General features: G+C 41.9%; 1 protein-coding gene across 6 annotated transcripts in view; it reads left to right on the forward strand.

Annotated features, from left to right (window-relative positions):
• SMARCA2 (SWI/SNF related, matrix associated, actin dependent regulator of chromatin, subfamily a, member 2) overlaps window positions 1-22,485 on the forward strand; it is a 163,733-nt gene that overhangs the window by 120,568 nt on the left and 20,680 nt on the right. For 4 of the 6 annotated variants that reach the window (XM_037141776.2, XM_037141780.2, XM_037141779.2 and 1 more), the window contains exons 28-29: window positions 13,983-14,200; window positions 22,198-22,251. In XM_037141776.2, coding sequence (XP_036997671.2) covers window positions 13,983-14,200; window positions 22,198-22,251 — 272 coding nt within the window. Of the gene's footprint in view, window positions 1-10,814; window positions 10,889-12,137; window positions 12,234-13,982; window positions 14,201-22,197; window positions 22,252-22,485 lie in introns of those variants that run through there. The other 2 variants (XM_037141782.2, XM_037141781.2) reach the window with 2 other exon arrangements.

The raw sequence follows: 22,485 nt of genomic DNA on the forward strand, positions 1-22,485 counted from the left end.
TGGACTCTGAGGAATCAATTGGCCACACTTATTTGACTGCACGTTTATGACCTATAAGCACAAAAAAATGGCCAAAGAAGAACGTGAGGAATGTGGGGAGGAAAGATAAGGAAATTCAAGACTGCCGCGTTGTAGGAAGGAGATACTCAGTAAGGAGCAGTGGAGGAGAAAGGAAATAAAATAGGTTTTAGGCAAGACTGATACAGGAATTCAGAAGCTTTGGGCAACTTTGAAAAAGGTCCATGTCCTGGGTGCTAAGGTATTTTATTGTACGGTCGGGAAGTAGACTCATCAGTCTTAAGTGACTCTGTAGAGGGTCACAGTAAAGGGAAGGGGAGAATTGGGGTGATCAGTAGGTGATATAGGGAAGGTCCAGAGAGTCTGATGCTAGAATTTCTAATTATGTACTTGATTAGAAATACCTAGAACAACTACACTTGAATTTATTACCTATATACCTATATATACCTCTAGTACTGTAAGTATATACCTAAGAACAGTTTTCCCAGGGTACCCTATCTAAAAGTTGAATTTGTGTTCAACTGTTTTTTGTTTTTTTTTTAAAGCTTTCTTCCCTCAATTGTATTTTTACTACCTTCTGTTCCCCCAGTATTGTGCTAGGTATTAGAAAGGAACAGAGAAAAATAAGGCGTGGTCTAGTGAGATAAGAAAAAAAAACCTAAAGGACCTATTACTGCTGAGCAAGATTCTGAGGGAGGCGGTGGGAGTTGACCATATATAAGCAGGCTGCGCAGGTACAGTGATCGGGAAAGCCTGCAAGATGAGACGGAGAGAGAAATTCCGAGGCAGGACTTGGACTTGTCGTGCTGTGGTGAGTGCCTGGTTCGTGTCCCTGCCACCTGGGGAGTGTTCACAAGTTGGGAAGTGTGGCGAGTCAGACTGGGTGAGACCACACCATGGAGATCTCCGGGTCCAGACAGTGAGACTTGGGGTTGATATACAGATCATAATTTTGGAACTCGGGTAGGCCAGTAAACTGACAAAAGGAGTGATTGAGATCTCATCAATGGGATGTATCTCATAACTCCTAAGAAAAAAATTAAAATGGAGCTGTGGAGAAAAGGACTGCAGGACAAAAACGGAACAAACAAGAAAATAGGACTTTCTTTGTGCCCCCCACCCCATTCCAAAAAGAAAGAACACCAAAAGCCTTCTTAGCCAAAATACCGAGAACCTGTAGAAGGTTGGTCAGTGAAAATACCATTGAAGGTAATGATACACAGGTGAAAATTTTAATGGAAACCATAATGCTTACATTCTTGATGTAGGTTGCTTCTTTGAATCTGCTGGGTAGAATGCTTCAGTCTTTCTTGCAAAAATGATGTCCATTATGTATCATTTAGGATTTCCAGTGTTAGTGTTTTTAGACCGAGAACCTTTTTTCTCTTAATTTCAGCTTCACTAAGGTGTAATTGATGAAATTGTAACCTCTCTGAAGTCCACATGGGGAGACTGGATATACTATACACTGTGAAAGGGTCCCCAGTCTGGTTAGCACACCCAGCACGGGAGTGAGAATCCCGATACTCACAAGCCCACTGCATGCAGACTCTCCCCCGGATTAAGAGATTATAATTCCCTTTATAAGAGGTTATAATTATAATTGCCTTTGGCAAATTTAAGTAGGGTTTTGGTTTTTTTAGGAGTTTTTATGGAGTTTACCATTGTACTCACTGCTTTTAGAAATAAGAACCCTATTTTTTTCATAATTACATTTGATTTTATGTAATACTTAGTTGAACTATGTAGTTCCAATAACAAGTGTAACTGGCATCAAGATGTTGAGGAACATGGCCAACTGTTGGTATGTGAGACTCAGGGAGTGAGCAGAGAGGGTCCATGCTGTGAGCAGATTCTTAAATGGAGGTCAATTGAAGGAGCCTTTTAACTTCCCTCAGATCCAGTGACTATCAGGTGTGCAACTCTTAGGTTTTCTCTACGTCCTCTGTTTGTGGGACACATGCTAGGGGATATCTCCTGTACAGAAAGGCTACTGCCAACAAGAGCCAGTTCCTATGTTTGTCTAACCCGTGCAAATCTCTGGCCACGTTTCAGTTGCCCTGTCTCCTCCTTTGCCACCCCACTCTGCCCATGCTGGTTTCAGCCAGGGATTCCCAGCAAAACTGCTAGGCCTGCCTTAGAATACCAAGAAGCTACAGAAGCATGCTAGCCCAGAATAGTGCTAAGTGTCTTTATTAGTAAAACTTGGTCATTCCTGCCTCTATTCTTGTTTCTTTGTGCTTTAAAATTAGAGCTTTCAGGTTACAGGCCAAGTCCCCACTAGGGGGGCGCACTAGAGGTAACCACATGTTGATGTTTCTCTCCCTCTTTCCCTCTCTAAAATAAACAAACAAATAAAATCTTTTTAAAAATAAAATAAAATTAGATCTTTTAGTCCTGGCTGGTGTGGCTCAGTGGATTGAGTGCCAGCCTGTGAACCAAAGGGTTGCAGGTTCCATTCCCCATGTAGGGCAAGTGCCTGAGTTGAGAGCCAGGTCCCTGGTAGGGGGCACATGGGAGGCAACCACACATTGATGTTTCCCTCTCTCCTTCCCTTCTCTCTAGAAATAAATAAAATCTTTTTAAAAATTAGCGATTTCCATTTAAAATTTATCACATAGCAGATTGTGTTTGTGATATATGTATAGCTCTTAGCTAACCAGGGCTCAAAGTTTTGTCTTGGATTGCCAGTTTTATTGGCTTGGCATTATGTAAAGCAGGACAATCATACTTGACAAAGAGCATTATGTATATTTAGAAGCATCATACAGATATAATTGAGCAAATCCAGATTTGAAGTTACTGTACATTTCCAAGTTGGCTTCTCAACTTTAACTAGAGCCAACATTTCTCTACTGACATTCTAATAATATGTGTGTACATGTATGTATGTATGTGTACATATGTATGCATTTATATATAGCTGAACCAAATACAGGTTTGTCTGTGTATGTCGAATTAAATCCTCCCTAGGGCCAGCTACCCTCTTTCCTCTTCTCACAGTGTACTCTGCATATCTCTAGTTGTCCTCTGTTGATTCATGGCTTCTAGGCATAACATCTCCGGTCTAGGTGCTACCTCATGACTTGCATTCAGATTCAACTCCCACACCAACTGGACATAACCTCTTTCATAACAGAAGTGAACTAACTCAGCCAATCACTCTCATTTCTGTTTATGCAGACTCCCTCATGCCAGGCCCTGTACAAGCCCAGAGATAGGGCACCCTGAGAACAGGGACCATTCTCAGCCCTGCCGGGTGAGACCAGGACAGGGACAAGTTGCCTGACAGATGAGCATGGCTGCCCAGGCAGCAAGTATTGTGGGCAGGGCAGTTTCCCTTGGATTCCAGCAGAGCAGGGAGGATAAAGGCTGCCATCCCTTATTCAGAGGGATGTTTTATACGGGTACAGGCAGACCTCACTTGGCACCTTTCCCGTGTGTACAAATTTCCATTACTGGAAATACAGTACAGTTAACAAACATTAGTGCCCCAATAACAAATTTCAGTTACCCTATGTATTCGTTTGGTAGGGCTGCCATAATAGAGTGCCACAGACTGGGTGGCTTAAACAACGCATTGTTTTCTAACATTTCCGGAAGATGGCAATCTGAGATGAAAGTGTTGGGAGGGCTGGTTTCTTCTGAGGCTTCTCCCCATGGCTTGTAGATGGCCATCTTCTCCCTAGGTCTTCATGAGGTCTTCATTCTGTGCGTGTGTGTGTCCTAATCTCCCCTTCCGATAACAGCAGTCACATTGGATTAGGGCCCACCCTAATTACCTCATTTTCATTTAATTCTTTAAAAAAATTTTTTTTAAAATTTTATTTTAGTTTTAGAGAGGGGAGGGGAAGGAGAAAGCGAGAAAGAGGAACCTCAGTGTGTGGTTGCCTCTCGCACACCCCTCTACTGGGGACCTGGCCTGCAGTCTAACCATGTGCCCATGTGCCAATGTCATTGATCAAACCGGCAACTCTTTGGTTCACAGGCCAGCACTCAATCCACTGAGCCACACCAGCCGGAGCTAATTACTTCTTTAATATCCGTATCTCCAACTGGTCACATTCTAAGGTACTGGGAGTTTGAATCTTGACCTGTGAATTTTGGTGGGACACCATTCAGCTCATAACACAATGATATTGTAACTGCGAGTCATTGCATAAGGTACAGACTTGATCGCTGGCTTTTCAGTCTACAAATTACTATGTAAATATCAGACATACATTATGATTAGTGATCAGGCACATCACTGAGCATGCTATTTCGTCCATGCCCAGACAGTGGAACATGTTGTGATGTCTCCTTATCTCCCAGTGATAAACCCACACAACACTCTACAAAAATAGATAATCAAGAGAGGGAATTGCCCACTAAATGTGAAAGTGCATCAAACAAACAAAGAGGAAGCAAAATTGAATGTGATTAGAAGATTTAAAAATGGCAACATCAAGCAATAACAGGATGAGTCCTACACTTAACTACAATATTGAAAACCATATTGAAAAAGTCTGTTGACTGTAAAAAAAAACAAGATAAAGTTGCATCAGTGTATTTCAATTTAAATCGCACTAAAAACATAAAGGCACTTACAGTTGAATTTGAGCATCTACTTTATATTGAAGACTGTAATAATAAAAAATAATAATACCAATCTATTTGTGTAATGTTCAGGCCAAAGTACTAAAGTACTTACTTGCTGCATTGAAAGAAGCTGGTAGTTAAAAGGAGCCTGAAGAAGAGCCTTCACTACCAGTGAAGGCTGGTGTCATGGTTTTAGAAATGGGCAAGAATCGGTGGCTGTGGAGCAGGCTGTTGGTGCTGTGAAATTAGCACCCAGGTTCCAAGGATAAGTGACAGCAGGTGGCTATGATGCTCATCAAACATTTACTGCTGGTGAGACATCTGCTTTAGAAGACAGCCCTCTCTTCAAGAGCTTCCTTGAAGAAAGATGGGAGTTGGCAAAGTGGCCATAAAAAGAGGCTTGAGACGTTCATCCAGAGGGACTTCGTGTGGGCAAACTTACTGACGTAATTGAGGAAATAGTTGTGATGGAAAAGATGAAGATCTTCCAGAGAAAATGATGTCAGTAAAAACAAAAACAAAACAAAATAATCCCTTCATATTAAAAGAATTCTGAGATCTTTGACTACATTGAAAAGGCAAAAAATAAAATGTTGGAAGTTGATCCTTAGCAATTTGCCAAGGCATGCAAAAAAAAAAATTGTTCATTTCAGATCATGTCATTTAATGCTCAATATTTCTACTATTTTAAATTTGTGTACTAGATAAATATTCATTTTACCAGGGTTTTTATTTCCCTGTAAATGTATAACCGACAATGAGTTTTTAATGTTTTGGGTTAAATTTGTAAAGGTCATGGAACAATCCTAATGTTCTGATTGATGAATAAAATGGCTGCGTATGGTTTCAACTTACAGGGCCCACACTTCCATGCAAAGCAAGGACTGCACATGTGTTCATATGTATCTTTGCTAGAATTCCTTCTAAGACATACCATGTTATCTTTTTACTTGCATTATTCCCCCTGAGCCTAGCAAGCATGATTTAGCCTTTTCCTGATGGTTCAGTCATTACATGTGGTTCAAAGTAGATTAACAGCCTTGTTAAGGGTATAGTTTATGCAGCCAAACTTTCAGAGTTCAAACTCCTGCTGGCTGTGTGACTTGTATGATCTGGAGTGAGATCCTTCATTTCTCTGTGCCTCAGTTTTCTCACTGGTAAAGTGAGGAGAATAATAGTTCCTACCTCGAAGGGCTGTTGATGAGCATTAAATGAGCAAAGGTATGGAAAGCGCTGAGTGCCTTGCCAGGCACTTACTCACATAGTGAACAATGCGAGTAAGCTGCTGCTGCTGTTGGTGGTGATGGTGCAGATTTATTGAAACTGAAGCTATTCCTTTTCTCTATCAGATGGCCTCAAACTATGACAGTCTTTATTTTGGGGGTTGTTTTACTTATGTGTTCTATTCCCTTGTAGTTTGGCTATTAATGGCCTTCTTTGTATCTGCCTCAAGCAAAGCAAGTGTCTTACTCTCAAGCACCCTTTCATTTGATTTTGGTGCTTTTAACTGCAGTGTCTTTATAGACTGGCAAGAGAGAAGTTGTCTGGTAGTACATGTAAGCCTGGGCGGTGGCCCAGTTCCTCATGGACGGCCTGTCGCACGGAAACTCAGAAGAGAACCATCTATTTTTTGGCTCAGGGACCTCCAGCTCACCATCTGATACCATCTCCAAATGAGGTTATACCCGTAATCATTCAGTTGTGTGTTTCAATAGCATCAAATTATTCTTTGCAAGTGCTGAAATATTACCACAATCTGTTTCCTCCTTGGGCCTTGGAACGTCTTCATGTTTCCAATGTACTGATGTTACCGAACAACAGGAGGTGGTCCGAGGGATGGGTAATACAATATTTGGCCCACCTAGGGATGCCCAACACTGCTATACAACAGGGGCCCCTCCCGAAAAACCAAAATACTAAAATCTACTGGGCCCTTCTGTCCGCTGCCAATTGGAAAGACATCTCTTAATGCCAAAGATTTGTGAAAAGGAAACAAAATGTTTATTTAATGCTATTCAGGCCTAATGCCACCACTAAAATATCAAAGTCCTTTAGGGTAAACACCTACACCCACACAGCGCTCCCTTCTCCCACTGTCCCAGCTCCGGGTACCGTAAATCAGGAAAAGAGCACACGTCTGTGTTGCAGGCTGCTGGCACCGTCAGCTGTGTCACTGTGCAGGATCTCGAGTTAATCCAAAGTACTGTGGTACCCTCTCATGGTCCACTGGCAAGAGTCCTTTGTACCCAGTTCCAGTCAAAGTCTCTCTTGCTTTTCAGGCCCCGCAGCCAAAGGGGGCACCCCCAAGCCGCGTGGGCCTCTTCTACCAAAGCTGCAGGAGTCCGCACTCCACCAAAAGCATGTGGCTTTCTTCTTCACCTGGCTGCAGGGATCTCCATTCCGGCAAAGCTGCGTGGTTTTCCCCTTTCACCTGGGAAAGAGGGGGTCCGCACCCTGCCAAAACCACATGGCTCCCTCTTTCACCTCACCTAGAAGGGGTCCTCACTCTGCTGAAACCGCGTGGCTCTCTCTCCATCTGGCCAAGCGGGGACCCTTCATGTCTCGGAGCCAGTCTTTTCCAAGCTTTCACCTAGGCGCTCTCACTCAGGAGCACAGCCCCTAGTTACATTCTGAGTCCAAGCCCTTCTCCCTCAGGAGAGCAGCCCCTAGTTCCCATCTTGAGTCCCTGCTAGTTCCATCCTCAGTCCCTGCTAGTTCCATCTTGAGTCCCCCAAGTTCTATCCTCAGTCCCTGCTAGTTCCATCTTGAGTCCCCATCCACTACCTTCTCATTCAGGAGTCCAGCCCCTAGTTTCTTTCTCCTGAGACCCAGTCTTTCTCCCTAGTTACATCCTCAGTCCCTTCTGCTTCCTTCTTCCTGGCTCCCAACTTGGCCACTGCTATTTAACATATCTATGAAACCAGTTAAAGGTTATAGATATGTTAAATAACCATTCCTCCAGAGGTTACCTCCAAAACTGTTGCTATGCAAAATAGCTCTCAATGGTCCTGGCTCTATTCATCCCTTCCCCCTGGGGGGGGGGGCGGTGAGGACATCTTATATGTCTCTCCAATATTTCTATACACTTTGAATTTTCTAAATCTTTTGGGGGGCCCCCCTGGCTGCACCCTGTATCACTGAGAACCCCAAAATATCCAGGTGGCCCAGACTGATCTGAGAAGCCCTGCTCAAGTCCAGCGGGTAGAGTTCTGGCCATGCTATGAGCTGATAGGAACTGGATAAATGGTGTCAGGATCAGAAGGCAGAACTGCCTTTCTTTTAATTCTCCATGGTTTCTCTAAGCCTCTGTCAGGCTCACAGATTCTCTCAGGTCCTTTGACTGATTTCACCCAAGGGAGCTGCAGCATGGTGTTTGCCTCAACCTGTAACGACAGGTGTCATTCCACTGTGTTTGTATCCATTGTGTTTGTAATGTGGTCAGGTCTACGGGATGGGTGTTACGGGTAGCCACTCTCTGCTAAATCTAAAAGTCATTCTCTGAATACAGTATTAGCTTAATACTGGCCCAAAAGTCACCCTATGGGTATTTAGTTTATCTTATTACTGAAGCAATTTCTGTTCTTTCTATACTGTTTTTCTTCTTCCAACCACAAATTGCTTTTACCTGATATGGTGCACCAATTTGCCTCAACCCAGTTGAATAAGCTGTGGCTCCCCTTTCCCTTTTCTCCTCTGAGTTTCCTTATGTAGCTTCTCTTTGCCATTGGGCACAGAGAGAGGGCTGGTCCATTTTTATGAAAGTGATTTTTAAAGTAGTTGAACAAGAAACCAAAAAGCCCACTCACTGCACCAGGAGTTGAGTTACACTGAGGCTCCACTCCCGTCCCCTTTATGGTCCTGGTTGTATATTTCAGTCTCCCACTCAGGCGGGGCTGGAAGTGCAGTCAGCATCCAAGTTTCCTGGCAAATGAGTGAAGAAATGAGAGTCTATTGAATCAATATGTCATCAGTTGTAATTGTACCACCATGAAAAAGACAAAATATATACTAAAAAAATCTTTAGTCTGCAGGTTGACTTGTCTCTTTTCTTGAATATTTGTTATTCAAATTGTTAACAAAATTATAAAAATAAAGTCTGACTGGGTATGCTCTATATACAGGTATTTTGTTACATTGTGGCTATCTCGATAACATTTGAATGAATAAGGATTTTGAAAGGCTTCTAGACACTGGCCAGGGCGAGACTGAACATGCTACCTTTTGAAATTCCATAAGGTTCAAGTTTGGAAGGAAAGCTAGCAAGATTTCACTAGTATTGTGTGCTGTGTGTTGAGGTGGTAGGAACATGTATGAACCTGCAGTTGTTGGAGTTTTTCTTCCCTAATATTTAGCAAATTTAATTTTTTCCAGGGCAGTTTTTTATTATTGCAGTAAAATATCCATAAAACTCACTATTTGAAGCATTCTAAGTGTACGTTTCAGTACATCGTTGTACAACCATCACCTCTGACCATTCCAGGACTTTTTCGTCATTCCACACTGACATTCTGAGCTCATTAATCACTAGTAGCACCAATCCCCACTCCATTTGACCCCTGGTAACCACTGTTCTTTTTTCTCACTTAAGAGCAGTCAGACAATATTTGTCCTTTTGTGTCCAGCTTATTTCACCACCTTAGAGAATTCGATGCATTCTTTTCTAACTAGTTGCTTTGGGGGATGATAATGATCCAAATTCATACTTGTGCAAAGTTGTGAGTCTGAAATCCTTTATCCCAAAGTGCTGCAGTCTAAACCAAGTGCCTAAAACAATATGTCATTTTGAATTAGAATTCCATGTTCAGGGTTTTTTTTTTTGTTTTGTTTTGTTTTTTGCTGTTGTTAAATATTTCTATTATAAGAAAGTTTCTCATACGTGAAATCTTGAATTCTAAAGTTCCTTTTTTGTTGTTGCTATGGTTGTTTTGGGGGGGAGGGGGGTCATTACCTATACTGTTGGCTTCCAGGGCCCCATATGAGCTTGAGCGAAGTTTAAGCTTCCCAAATAATGGACTCAAGTTTAGTGATATATGAGTAGCCCCCAGGAAGTGGTGATAATACTGACATGACCCAATTCTTTAATGCTTAGCCCTCAACTCTGTAACCCCACTGCCACCCCCCAGTAGCATCCTAGGTTCTTCTGGAATCCTGAGGGGGGGGACCACCCCCAGAGAATGTGTCAGTGGGCAGAAATGTGATATTTAAACATTGGAGCCAAGTATAACAACACTCAATTCCCCATTTCACATCCAAGGAATTTCCCGTGCATTGTCTAGATGTCTTCCCAATTGCTCCTTTCGGTTTTCCCTAAGAGGGCCCGTTCCACTGTCAGGGCTGTGCCACAGCTGCGTGGTGGACTTGGGAGATGCCGAGGAGGAAGAGGCAACCCCAGCGAAACCACGTGCCTGAACTGGCTTGTGGCTATTGTTTGCTTTTCCCGGGTTATCCATTCATAGTCTTGGATCCATTCTGCGGTGCGTATTGTGAAGTCATGTATAATAACACCTCATTACACAGTGGACAAGAACAGGGGTGATACCGACTCTCTGGACTGCCCGACTTTCACTAAAAGACTAGTGTGTGTCAGGATGACAGGGGCACAGCCGGACCCACGCGTGGCTGATTCCCGGTCTGCCATGTGCTCTGCTAGCCGCAGAACGGCTCCTCTAAAACAGCTCTTTCTGCGTGAACTCTCCTGCGTTTTATCAGAACCCACAGCTGCTTTCTTAGGAACTAACTGAGAAAGGAGTCAGTCTGTATCTCATCCTTGCCCGTCCTGTGTCAGGAAAATGTATTCTTTTAAAAAAAAAAAAATTGAAAGGAAGAAAGAGAAAGAAGGGAGGGGAAAAAAGGTTGCCATCCAGTGGAGAAAGGAGTAATTCCCAGCTTCATTCAGTAAAACGCAGGCTGAAATATGCTTCCCTGTTTTAACTTGGCTGGGGATTTTTTTTTTTTTTTTATCACCAGAAGGGTTTTTTGTTGTTTTTTTTTTTAAGTGACATCCGGAGCCAAAAGGGTGCAGTGTGCCTTTAAGGAAAGAAGCGCCTCACCAAACTTCGCTGTAGTTGTAGCTCACCGTTTGCATAGGGAAGGAAAGTGTTAATTTCTTATTTGTACACTTTTTTTCCCCCGACTTCCTTCCTATTCACTTCATTAAATCTAGAGGCAGTTCAGCATGGGAGCCGTCTGTATGTTGAATTAGGGCTCGCACTCTTGCGCAACACGTCACCAGTCGGAAACTGGGGGTTTGCTTCTGTGATTTATTTCATTATTGTGCTGGTAAAAGGTTTGGAAGGGAATTCTTTTTGGGGTAGTACTTTAGCATTGTGTAGCAAGTTTTTGTTTTTTTTTTGCGCCCCCCCCCCTCCTAGCACTGAGTTCAGTCAGTTGAGTCAGTTGAGCAAGTTTAAGTAATTTAAAAAAATTAAAGAACAGTTTTAAATGTCCAAGAATAATTTTACTTACATGCAGGAGTAATCTTACTCTACTCTTTAAGTGCGAAAAGCACCGGGAAAGATTTAGTGGATTGATTTCCATTAGAACAAGACCCTTAGAAATCCTTGAACACGAAGCACTGCAAATGGATGTTTGGGGTCTTGGGGGAGGAGGGAGGATGTTTTGTAGCTCTCTGCATTCCTGCATAAAACCTTAATTTAAGGGGAATAATGGTCTGTACTTTGTGTGTTTCCGTGTGATTCCAAAACCTAAATTTGATAAGAATCTGCATGTATTAGCAATTGTAATAAAAATTGTTTTACTAGTTCTTTTTGCAGTTTAATTTGTTTTTGCTTTTTAGCTACTTAGATTTAGAGATGTAAAAGTCCAAGTATCACAGGCTTATGCTTTGTTCCCTTTTTTTTTTTTTTTTTTGCAAAGTTAAGGGGGGGGGTGAAACTAGAAATATCCTTTACAACTTCCCCCTCCCTCTTCATTTATCCCACTGAAAAAGAAAAACAGTGAAAAATTTTACAGCATGAAACTGAAAGTGAAGTGTCAGAGTTGTTTGGGATTTTCTGTAAAGACCAGAATAACATATTTTATGAAAATACTTGAACTTGAGAACATGCACATTGCTTTTACTGACATGCATTTAATGAAAAAGAAATTCTTTTATTAAAAAAAAAATCATCTTAGACTGCTCCCAAACCATGCATCTTGTTTTATTAAAAAGCACTAAAATGAGGTTTAAAATACCAAAAAAAGCATACCTTGTTTTAATTTTTGAAAATACATTTGAATATTAATTTGTTTTCTTATTGGCTTAATTGTTAAAATGCAAGTAAGAATCAGAAACCGCCTGAGCTAAAAATCTCTAATTCTGCCGCCTGGAATAATAAGAGGGGAAAAAAAATATGATAAGTAGTTGTCAATATTAAAACAGGCTGAAGGAGGAAGGCTTCGGGCCTTGTAGTAGGTAGAATGAAACAGCAGATTTGAGTATCCACAATCCTTTCAGTATTAAATTTTCAGTGAAATAAAATTACTTGTATATGAAAACATAGCCTTTCCCCAGCTCTCTTTTTTTTCCTGATCAGCTGATGAAGAGACTAGCAGCTCGCTGCTTTGCTGGCTTGTTAATTTTATCCCCACTAACTGTGATTTCCGATAGCCGGCCTGCTGATAGTGGTAAGGTAAATATCCTTTTTCGTTGCCGTCTTGAAGATTCAGTAGAACTACATCCCAGGCATGTGTAGGTGTGTAACACATCAAAAGCCGGTGTTCTCCGTATTTCTGTGTGCAACTGGGTGCTTGAGGAGAGCAGGACCATTAACTGTTGACAGCCTTGCATGCTGTATTTATTATTAGCATGTTCAGCCTCCAAGATTTGCGGGACAATTTCCTTTTCTTAATCTTCGCTTAGCTGCAGTGTGTTTAGCTGTATAGTGGGTGTCCTGCTTTTAGGCAAATGAATATTAATGAATAATGTGGAGCTTTTTTTTTCCTCCTTTTTCCTCTTTTCTCATAATTCATCAGATCTCGCCTCCTTCATAGTGCTTATCTGAACATTGTAGGATCGTGATGGAAATTGTCTTTTGATTATTAAGGCCTAGGCTCAGACTGTCCCCTTAGGATTCTGTCTGTGTGCATGTTGCTTCTATGGGTTTGCACATTGGAAGATGCATAGAAAACATATTTTTTAATCCCACTGGCATTTTTAACATGCCAGGTTGTTTTGTGTTCTGCACCAGGTTTTCTTCACAAAACCTTTCTTTTTCAGGAGGCATTGTACACAAGTGAAAGAAATTATGTCTGAGCTGTAATCACTCTTTATATTGATTGTTATACTCACATGATCATAAATATTAGCCATGTTTGGTGCTGTGGAGAAATGAAGGTAATTGCCTTATGATTAGAGCTCTTTCAGCTGCGAGAAAGGATTGATTAGCATTTGCATACTGGAGGCAATATTGAGAGGCAGGAGGAACAAATAACAACATCAGTTATTTTTTGTAAGAAGGCAATCTGGAAATATAATTTAAAGATTTAAAAAATATTTTTTTTCATGATCAAATATTCTTTTATCTGTTGTGGGGGGTTTTGTCTTTTGCAGTATTTTTTCTCCCTCTATTTTTTCTTAAGTTTTGAGATGTACCAGAAAAAAAAAGTTGAAACTTCTGGGTCTGTCACATGGATCTTTTAGCCATTTATGAGCAGGTTTCTTTTATACCTGGTTGTTTTTATAGCTATTTTATTATCTCTCTGCATTAGTGCTGCTGGCTCTGGTTTAAAGCAAGCGTTTGCAGGTAATTGGAAAAAAAAAGTGTTTGTTGTTTGTGAGTGTGTGTGTTCTTCATCGGATGATTTAAGTGCGTTTACAAAGGAATGTAGCTTTGCTCTTCTCCGTTTTCTTATTTACTAATTGCTCTGTTAGAACAAAATCTGGATACAGTCTTGATTTATGTTGTGACTCATGAATAAATTGATGTGAAATCATATGAAAGAAATGGTTAATGCTTATGATTGTAAGGATGTATTCTCAGGGAAATTTTTTTCTTCACTCATCCCTTTTATTTGTAGTTGTATCTTTTCTCCCCTAACAGTAATGAGACATGTAAGGTCTTATTCTTCTTTCGAGCCAAAATTTTAGTTGGATTCAGTTAACTTCAAACATGTAAATGTATAGATCTTGTCACATTTGTCATAGTCTTTACTATTAGTGTTTCAGGCCTTCAACGTATTTTGCTCATAAAACAGACTTGGGTTAAAGATGCATTTATTCAATATGGTGGTCTCCCCTTTTTCTTCCTACTCCACTGACTGCTGTTAACTTTTATTTATTTTTCGTTTCATTTTATTCTAATTATTCAAATTGTATGTGTGTATATGCGTATTTCTTATTTTCTTGTCTTGAATTTTTCTCCTTTGTGCCATATTAACAGGCCATTGAAGACGGGAATTTGGAAGAAATGGAAGAAGAAGTACGGCTTAAGAAGCGAAAAAGACGAAGAAATGTGGATAAAGATCCTGCAAAAGAAGATGTGGAAAAAGCTAAGAAGAGAAGAGGCCGCCCTCCTGCGGAGAAACTATCACCAAACCCCCCTAAACTGACAAAGCAGATGAACGCTATCATCGATACTGTGATAAACTACAAAGACAGGTGAGTGTTTTTCTCCTCCCTCTTGAATGGTCTTCACCAAGGGCATGAGTAAGGCTTCCTCCGAGCCAGAGTTATGAAGGTGTGCACTGGGTTTTTTATGTTCTTTCCACTTTGTGTTTTATGGCTCTCACACCAAAGGTATCAGTCACCTTCTGCCGTGTTCAAAATGGCCACTGCTAGTGTCTTGTATGATGTTTTACGGAGTAGTGTTTAAGATATCTGGAAACAGGAGTTGAGATTACAAAACTAACCAAAGCAAGCCGAACTGGAAAAGGATTCTTAAGGACCTATGAAATGTCATCATTGATGTGGAAGGATTGGAATGATAGAATATAAAATTATACTTTTGCATTGAGTTGTTAGAGAAAGTATAGTCCTAGTATATTTAAGGTAAATATTTCATGCGAAGACTCTGTTCACAACCAAATAGATGCTTTATCAGAATAACTGTTCCTTCTTTCCTTTCAATGCACTTGAATTTCTGAGCACTCCTTTGAGCTACCTTCTTCTTCCTAATAATACTGCGCAGACAGGATGACACTTCAGAAAGTTTCCCTCTTTTTCATGGAACTTTTGAATGTGGACTTTGAGAAATCTCTACTGAACACTATCCCCAGACTATTTTAGACAATGAGCAGTTATTTGAAAACCAAAGCAGAGGTCTTTTAGAGTCTTGGTCAGCCCTCTGCAGTAGATTAACTAGTTAGGCTACATTTTGGTTAGTTGATTTGTTTTCCACCGGATAATCATCTAACGCAGTTGTAATTAAGAAGATCATATCTCACTGCAGTTGAAAAATTGATAGGAAACAAAGCATTTAAACATTTTATTTCTCTAAATTACATAATGGTATTTTTTTTAGTTACCAATTTTTTTTACATTAACTAGTTTTGCTCTGCATACCTGGAAGTGTTTAAAAATAAATAACTTGTGATTTTAGTTTTTCATTGTGACTCTGGTAAATGTGTTATACCAGAGGAAAAAACTTCATTATAAAGACTAAATAGTAAAGAAAAAAAAAGCAAGAAACTTTCAACCATGAGGTTTTACTCTTGCATTTTCTTGTGTTATCTGTGAGGACTTTTTAGAAATGGTGGTGAGTGGGGGGAGGAGATGCTTGTGAAAGGGTCAGAGTAGTTTGCCCGTCTTTACCTACCAGGCCTCTTAAGTCTCCTGCTTATGTTTTTTTACTTTCTTTTTCTTTCTTTCTTTCTTTTTTTTTTTTTGAGAAGTGGATCCCATTTGAAAATTCTGAAGTAAACACAAAGGGTAGCCCCGTCATATTGGGTTTGAGTGAGCTGTTCCTTGACACAGGGGATCGACAGCAATCCAGGAAGGAAAATTTGGCCAGGAGTCCATTTTTTGATTAGAGTGAACAGCAAACTTCCTTGTAAACCAAGAATCAGTGACTCCCTCTGTTGAGTTTCTGTTTACCCTCAGCTCGACCAGTGGATCTGCCGCAGGCAGGAACCGTCCACATCCAGGAGGCCAACTGGGACAATGACACCTCATTTTATCAGCCCTCGTGGAAAGGAAGGAATAAGCTGAGTGTATCACTCTGCATATGCCTCTAGCTTTTTTGCCTTTTTCTCAGGAGAGCAAAATGTCTGTTTTGGGGACCCAGTGTGCCTTGATCTGTGACAGGCATTTTGTTCATTGCCTGCTGGGTGAGTGTAGGATTGCTGTAGCCCCAAGGACAGCCAACAGAGGTCTTGCAGGTTGAGAAGCTGGGCCTGTTGTACCAAGTGATGACTGTCTTCACCTTTAATGGCGTAAGAGAGGTCACCAGCCAGTGAACCACAGACTGCCAACAGATTGTTTTATTTCATGTTTCACATAGTTGTGTTTTTTTTAAATTAAAAAGCACATTAAACTAGAAAAATCTTCTTATAAAACTTCAGATATTTTTTACTCCCCTCCTCCTTTTGAAAAAACCTAAAAATATGTCTCTACCCAACTTCCCCTCAGATAGCAGCTGGGTCAGAGTGAAGACAAGGCCACCCCCTGTCTGTGGGCTGGCCTGTCGGGTCTGCCGCAGTCTCCCTCACCCTAATGATGCCTCAGGTATGGGATGCCACTTCCCCTCCGTCGTCATGCTTCCCACACCGGCCCCGGGCACTCACATCTCCTGGCTCAAATCACGTAGCCTTTAGAGTCTGTGATTTACTGATACACGTGGCTATGGACTGCCATCTTTCCTAGAAACCACCCAAAATATAGAGTAGTCTAGTGTTAGGTCCCTCAACATAGGCTAAGCATAGTCCGGTAGATTAGAGCACAAGTTTTTTCTTGCTTTAACCACCTGTGTCTGAATCCTAACTCTACTCTAGCATTTCCTAGTGGGGCAGGGAGTGAGCAATTTTAAATCCTCACCTGGAGATTTGCTCATTGATGAGAGGGAGCCGGGGGAGAGAGAGACATGTTGATGTGAGCAGGAAATATCATTGGTTGCCTCTCTTATGTACCTGGACCAGGGATTGAACTTGCAGCCTAGGTGTGTGCCCTGACCTGGGATCAAACACACAACCTTTTGGTGTACAGGACAATGCTCCAATCAACTGAGCCACCTGGCATGGGTGGGAGTGAGCAATTTACTTAACCTCAGTTTTCTTGCCTAAAAAATGGAATAATTACTGACCTGCCTCTAGAGGCGTTATGAAGATTTGATGAGTTAATAAAACCCAAGCTTTCTGAACAGTTTAATTATTAATAATCAGCCTTTCTGACTATTTATAACTAATCTCATGGGTGAACGGGGCTCTGAGCACTGTAAAGTAAGTGTCCTTTCTGATGGGCTTTGCATCTTTGTATTTCTGAAAAACAAAACACATCTTCTGTGGGACTGATCATTGAGCACATCTTTAGTTGTACTATAGTGAAAGGATACTTAAATATTTCAGCATGCAGACATTAAGTAGTTTCTCCCCCTGACTTCTCCGGTTTTATGTATTTATTTTACCTTTCCCTTGAAAAGCACCCTCATAAGGCCCATCCTATTAGCTACCACATTTAGGTGTATGCACAAAATTTCCCACCGCTGCATCTTTCGTATATGTTTCATGTTAGTAATCCTTGAGAAAAAGCACTTACTCTATTTATATATTTTTATTTCTCTTACCAAACTTGGTGCTCAAGTAGGAGGCACTCAAATTAGGAGGGCTGTAATTAGATATGTTGTCATATTTTTGGTTGGTTTTAGAAAATGCTGCTGGGCAATGTGCCTCTCCATGTGTTCAGAATTTTGCACCATTAAAGTCAGTTACTAATATAGTAACTCAACCTGCCCGTGAAGGAAATACCACCTGTACTAACTTCCCTCCCCTCACCTCAGTCAAATGTTTGAGCTCTGTCAGTGGTGCGAGATTAGCAGTATATTAAATAATACCTGCCATCTATATTTAACTGATATATAAGAATTAATTAGCTCTTGTGAGACAGTTCTTTTTTTTTTTTTTCTTCAAAGTTCTTCCATGATTCTGGGACAGATGTATCTTTATCTTTTACAAAGGACTAGGATAACATAAGCATCTATTTATTGTCTTTGTTTTCAGCACCAGGCCTCATTTTTTAAAAGGAGGATCATTTTTAAAATGTCACCCAAAACTCTGCGATTCATAAATGTAAGAGCTGTCTGCAGTTTGCAGTTGGAAGGAGCACCAGTCTGCTGTTCCTCGTCCCCACCATTTTATTTCCCCAAACAGAAAGCTTTATGTCGGGTAGAATTAGAAGGCTTTGTTTGGACTTGTTAAGCATGCTTTGTTTCCTGTTTATGTAGAAGGCTTTTAAAAGCATATTCTCAGTTGATGTGACATTTAACTTACCACTATGTCTTTGTAAAGGAATTCAGTGTAATCTGCATCTGTACTCCTCAACATTGTCCCTGGGACAAGACGGTAGAATAAGAGGGTGAAGAGTAGAGTCTGGTGGAGCTGTTCCAAGTCTAGAGACATGGCTTATAGTTACCTCACTGAAGAGAAAGATTCCTAGAGCCATCCTTAGTGCTGGAAGGGATTTTGGATCTACTTGGCCTGACTTCCCACAACCCACATGTGTCCCCTGACCTCCGGCAGACTCGTCCAGCCTTAGAGTGGCATTCCCAGCATGCAGTTCATGACCCCAAAGGACACCTCTGAACACAACAGCCGTTTCCCACATGAAGATGGACTCAGCCCTCTGACTTCTGTTTGTTCTACTTAGACTTTCAGGGAGTAAGTCTGTTCTCAATCCAAGAAATATCCTCTAAAACATTCGTAAACACATTCACTCACCTCAGGACATTCCCTTTCAGGCTGAAACACCTCACTCTGCTATCCAGTGGCACCTAGAGTTCTACCACCCTGGTCCGCCTCCTTTGGCACACACTGCCTTCTTAGTGCCCCATTTAAAACGTGGCACCCAGACCTCACAGGTATCCCGTGGGCTAGCTGAAGGATGGATAGGTTGCTTATTCCGAACACCAGAGTTTGTTAACATAAGTCAAGAGCGTGTTAACCTCCTCCAGCATCTCTGACACAGAGTTAACTCAGCTTGAACACGTGACATGTCGGACAAACTCCCACTTCCCCGAACATGCAGATAGCTCTTCTCTCACTGACGTGCTGCCAAGGGTAGTCTTCAACCAATCATTTCTTTCTTTTTAAAAAAGTTTTTAACCAATATGTACTGGTTTTATTCTTATCCCTACATAGTTTCATTTAATTATTTTTTGTTTTATCACTCTATTGATACAACTCTGAATTTGTGTGCCTTTTCAAAAGATCACGTTTACTTATCTACCTAAGTGTGTTACTTTTGGGGGAATTGGAATTTATCTTTTGTTTGTTTGGGGGGGTTGCTTGTTTTTGCCATCTGAAGATTTGCCATATGCTATTGTTGATAAACTGCTAAAGGGCAAAGGACAGGTCTCTGTATTATGGCCTGTAAAATCACTCCAGGTTGACATGAAGTTATTAACCAGGAATCCTGAAAGTTGATGAGCCACCTGTGAACTCACCTGACCATGCCATCCTGTCACCCACATTTATCTATCCTTCCTCAAGGTTATCAGGAAAGGCTAAAACCAAGCTATACTATATTTATGGCCTCTCCAATCTATCAGCCTCGAATTCCTGCTGAAAGAATGAAATGAGGTTAGCTTATCCTGGCTTTTTCTAAGAGACCCCCTACTGGTCCTTAATGATGTTATTTATCTTTTCTAAATAGCCCCATGGCATCTGAATAATTTCTTCTAAATTTTACCCAGGGTCCACGTCAAGCAGAGCAGTCTCAAGTTTTCTTTCTCCTTTTGAAATTGGGACATTTGCTTATCTCTAGTCTTCTGATTCCATTTCTAGTCTCTGTAATTTCTTAACCAATATTAGAAGGAGCAATCCACACACTCTTTCAGGATGTAATTAGTTTGCAACTGGACACTTGAACTCATTTGAAGTGTGTTGATACGCTTCCTATCTACTCTGCTATCAGTAGCTTTTGTTCAACCTTGATTAGCCTTGCCTTTCAAATCTGAGCATTGTTCTCATTCCTGAAGAATCTGGAGTCGGAGTGCGGGCTTATTGTCACCTCCTCCCTCTCCACCGATTGCGTGAAGACAACAGCAGGAGTATTTCCTGAGGACTGACCCTGTGGTCTGTGAAGGGTTTATAGACTTCGTGTCCACCAGCTTTGAGAATGGACATGGGTGGGGAAGCAGTGGTGGAGGCAGTGGGGTGGGTGGCAGGGGTGACAACCACATGGCTCCTTTCTCCCAGAGGCTTGTAAGGCTCTGCTCGTCCCTGAGCTGGGACTGTCTTCTTGCCCCTCATTTAAGGAGGCCCTGATGCTGTCTGTAGGGACGGCGGAAAGCCTTAGCTGGGCCTGAATCTTAGCTCTTTTCACATTGCAGAAAGTCATTTCTTCATTTATTGCATTCTCCCCCTTATTTCCAGCCCTGTACTGCTGAAGAGGACTAGAGGTACTTGACCCCATGCAGTGGAGAATCTAGCCCTCCTACCCGATGTTACTGCACAGGCAGTGGCCTGGGGAATTCAGGAAAAGGGGGGGTCATGTGAGCCCATTATATCAGGGGACAATGGCATTATCTCATGATTATGGTCACTTTTAGGGGGAATACACATACACATAAATGTTTTTAAAGATTATTTATTTGGGAGGTGGGCTGGGATGGGGGTAAAAGGTAGAAAACTTTACTTAAACAACAGTTTAGAAAAAAGATTTTATTTATTTATCCTGAAGAGAGGGGAAGCTGGCCTGCAACCCAGGCATGTGCCCTGACTGGGAACTGAACTGGCAACCTTTTAGTTCACAGGCTGGCACTCGATCAATCTACTGAGCCACACCAGCCAGGGCCGTGTGTGTGTGTGTGTGTGTGTGTGTGTAATTATAATGACCTGTACCAGGGTAATAAGAGACAACATTTCATTCCATTCCATTATAGTGCCTTTCCAAGGATTTGGTACTTTGCAACCCAAAGATGAAATGTACTTGTTTAATTTCTATACATGCTGAAGAGGCATCCGTAGCATTTCCCTCATTTTGAGTAAAGCTGAGTCGAGCTACTGTTTGCAAGGCTCATATGTAGTCAACTCATCCTCCAGAAGGGATGGACTCTTATTAAGAAATCATTGCATTGTTCCAAGATTTTGTCTACAACGTGCTTTCCCCGAAGGGCATTTAGGTGTCTCCTGTGTCAAAGGCTTTCCCATCGGTCGTCACCCTGAGGTAGACTGTTCATACCACCGTGCATGTTACCTTTCTAAAATAGATTTGTAGTCACATGCATTTGTAAAGCTGAATCCACATCATTATTTAATATTCTTTTTGTTATTTGGGGTTTTTTGGTTCTGTTTGTTTGTACTGTTTTCCCCAAGCCAGACTGCTGCCGGACTGTAGGTCTGTCCCCACCTGCTCCTTGTCAGCACCATTTAAAATTATTCTGCCGGACTTTCCTTTGTTCAGAGCCTCGTGTCCTCAGCAACTGGTCATTTCCATTACTCTAAATCATAGAACCACGCCCATCTTTTTTTCAAATCACTCGCAGGGATTGTCACCTCTTATATTTCAGACATTCCAACTAATTCTCCTACTTTGAACAGAGCCAGGACTTTCCCCCTGTGGTGCTGCGTTTGTGCTTTGCCCCCTCTGCAAAGCGTCCTGCTCTCCTAAGGCAGCACGGGCACTGGGTCTGAGGAGGGCTCTCTGAGTGGCCACACGCGATCAGTGTGTGCCAGGCGGTGCCTGGTGTAAGACCTTGTTGGGACCGAGGGTTTTCTCCAGATTTGTCACACCTGTCAGCCACTTCTCTGCCACCACACAAAGGGACACCAGAAAGGACTAAAGACCTCAGGTGCTCATTGCTTGTCATTTCCAAGTGAAAGTCATTAGCTCAGTGATTCTTTTGGAATAGAATAGAGTTCTGAGAAGCAGAGTCCACTACCTAGATGGTGTTTAGAAACTGAGTCTGGCCATCGCTTGGTGCACCCTCTGTGCTGGCCACTGTGACCAAGGAGGGCACCCTATTTAATGTTCACAACAATCTGAGGTGAGTATTATCCCCATTTGACAAAGGAGGAGCTGGACTTGGATGAGCTCACTTCCCTGAGGTCGCACACACCCCTGGCAATGCTGTCTGGTTTTCATGGCTTCCAGAGCAGTGGATGGGATGTGTGCTCTAACGGCCCCACAGAGCAGGTGCAAAGGGGGCCGGGGTCAGCGTAGCAAGCATTTAAATGTTTGAGAGAAGCCAGAACGTCCCAAAGAGGTTAGGAAATCATTTTTTCCTCCATTTGTGGAAAAGCATATATATTTTTCAAACGAGGTTCCAAACATACACCCTTGTGACTTTCCCAACCATCCGTGCAGTAGGCACAGCAGGTAGGTGTGGAGACCGAGGTTTGGAGAGTGAAATGAGTGACCAAGGTTACCCAACCTAGGAGGCAGGAGCCATGCCGGGACGGGTACCCAGGTCTTCTGACTGTAGTGTTCTTTCTACTCTACCGCAGGTGTAACGTGGAGAAGGTGCCCAGTAATTCTCAGTTGGAAATAGAAGGAAACAGGTCAGGATCTGTCTTGTATTCCCGTGTCTCTAAATACAGGTGTCCAAACAGACTGGTTCCTGAGGAGTCAGAAACAAATTTCTCCAGTCGCCTCCTGATGACCCCCACCTGGAGTGTGGGCTGGAGGTGCAGATATTCCAAAATACCTGCTGTGGCTTTGGGGTTGTTCGGGCGGTGTTTCGCTTTGGTGTCCATTCTGTAAATGCACTTCTGAAAAGGCATCACCGGCCTGCC

The sequence above is a fragment of the Artibeus jamaicensis genome, unplaced genomic scaffold, assembly GCF_021234435.1.
Source record: "Artibeus jamaicensis isolate MK-2021 breed Jamaican fruit bat unplaced genomic scaffold, CSHL_Jam_final scaffold_1964, whole genome shotgun sequence".
Classification (NCBI taxonomy): domain Eukaryota; kingdom Metazoa; phylum Chordata; class Mammalia; order Chiroptera; family Phyllostomidae; genus Artibeus; species Artibeus jamaicensis.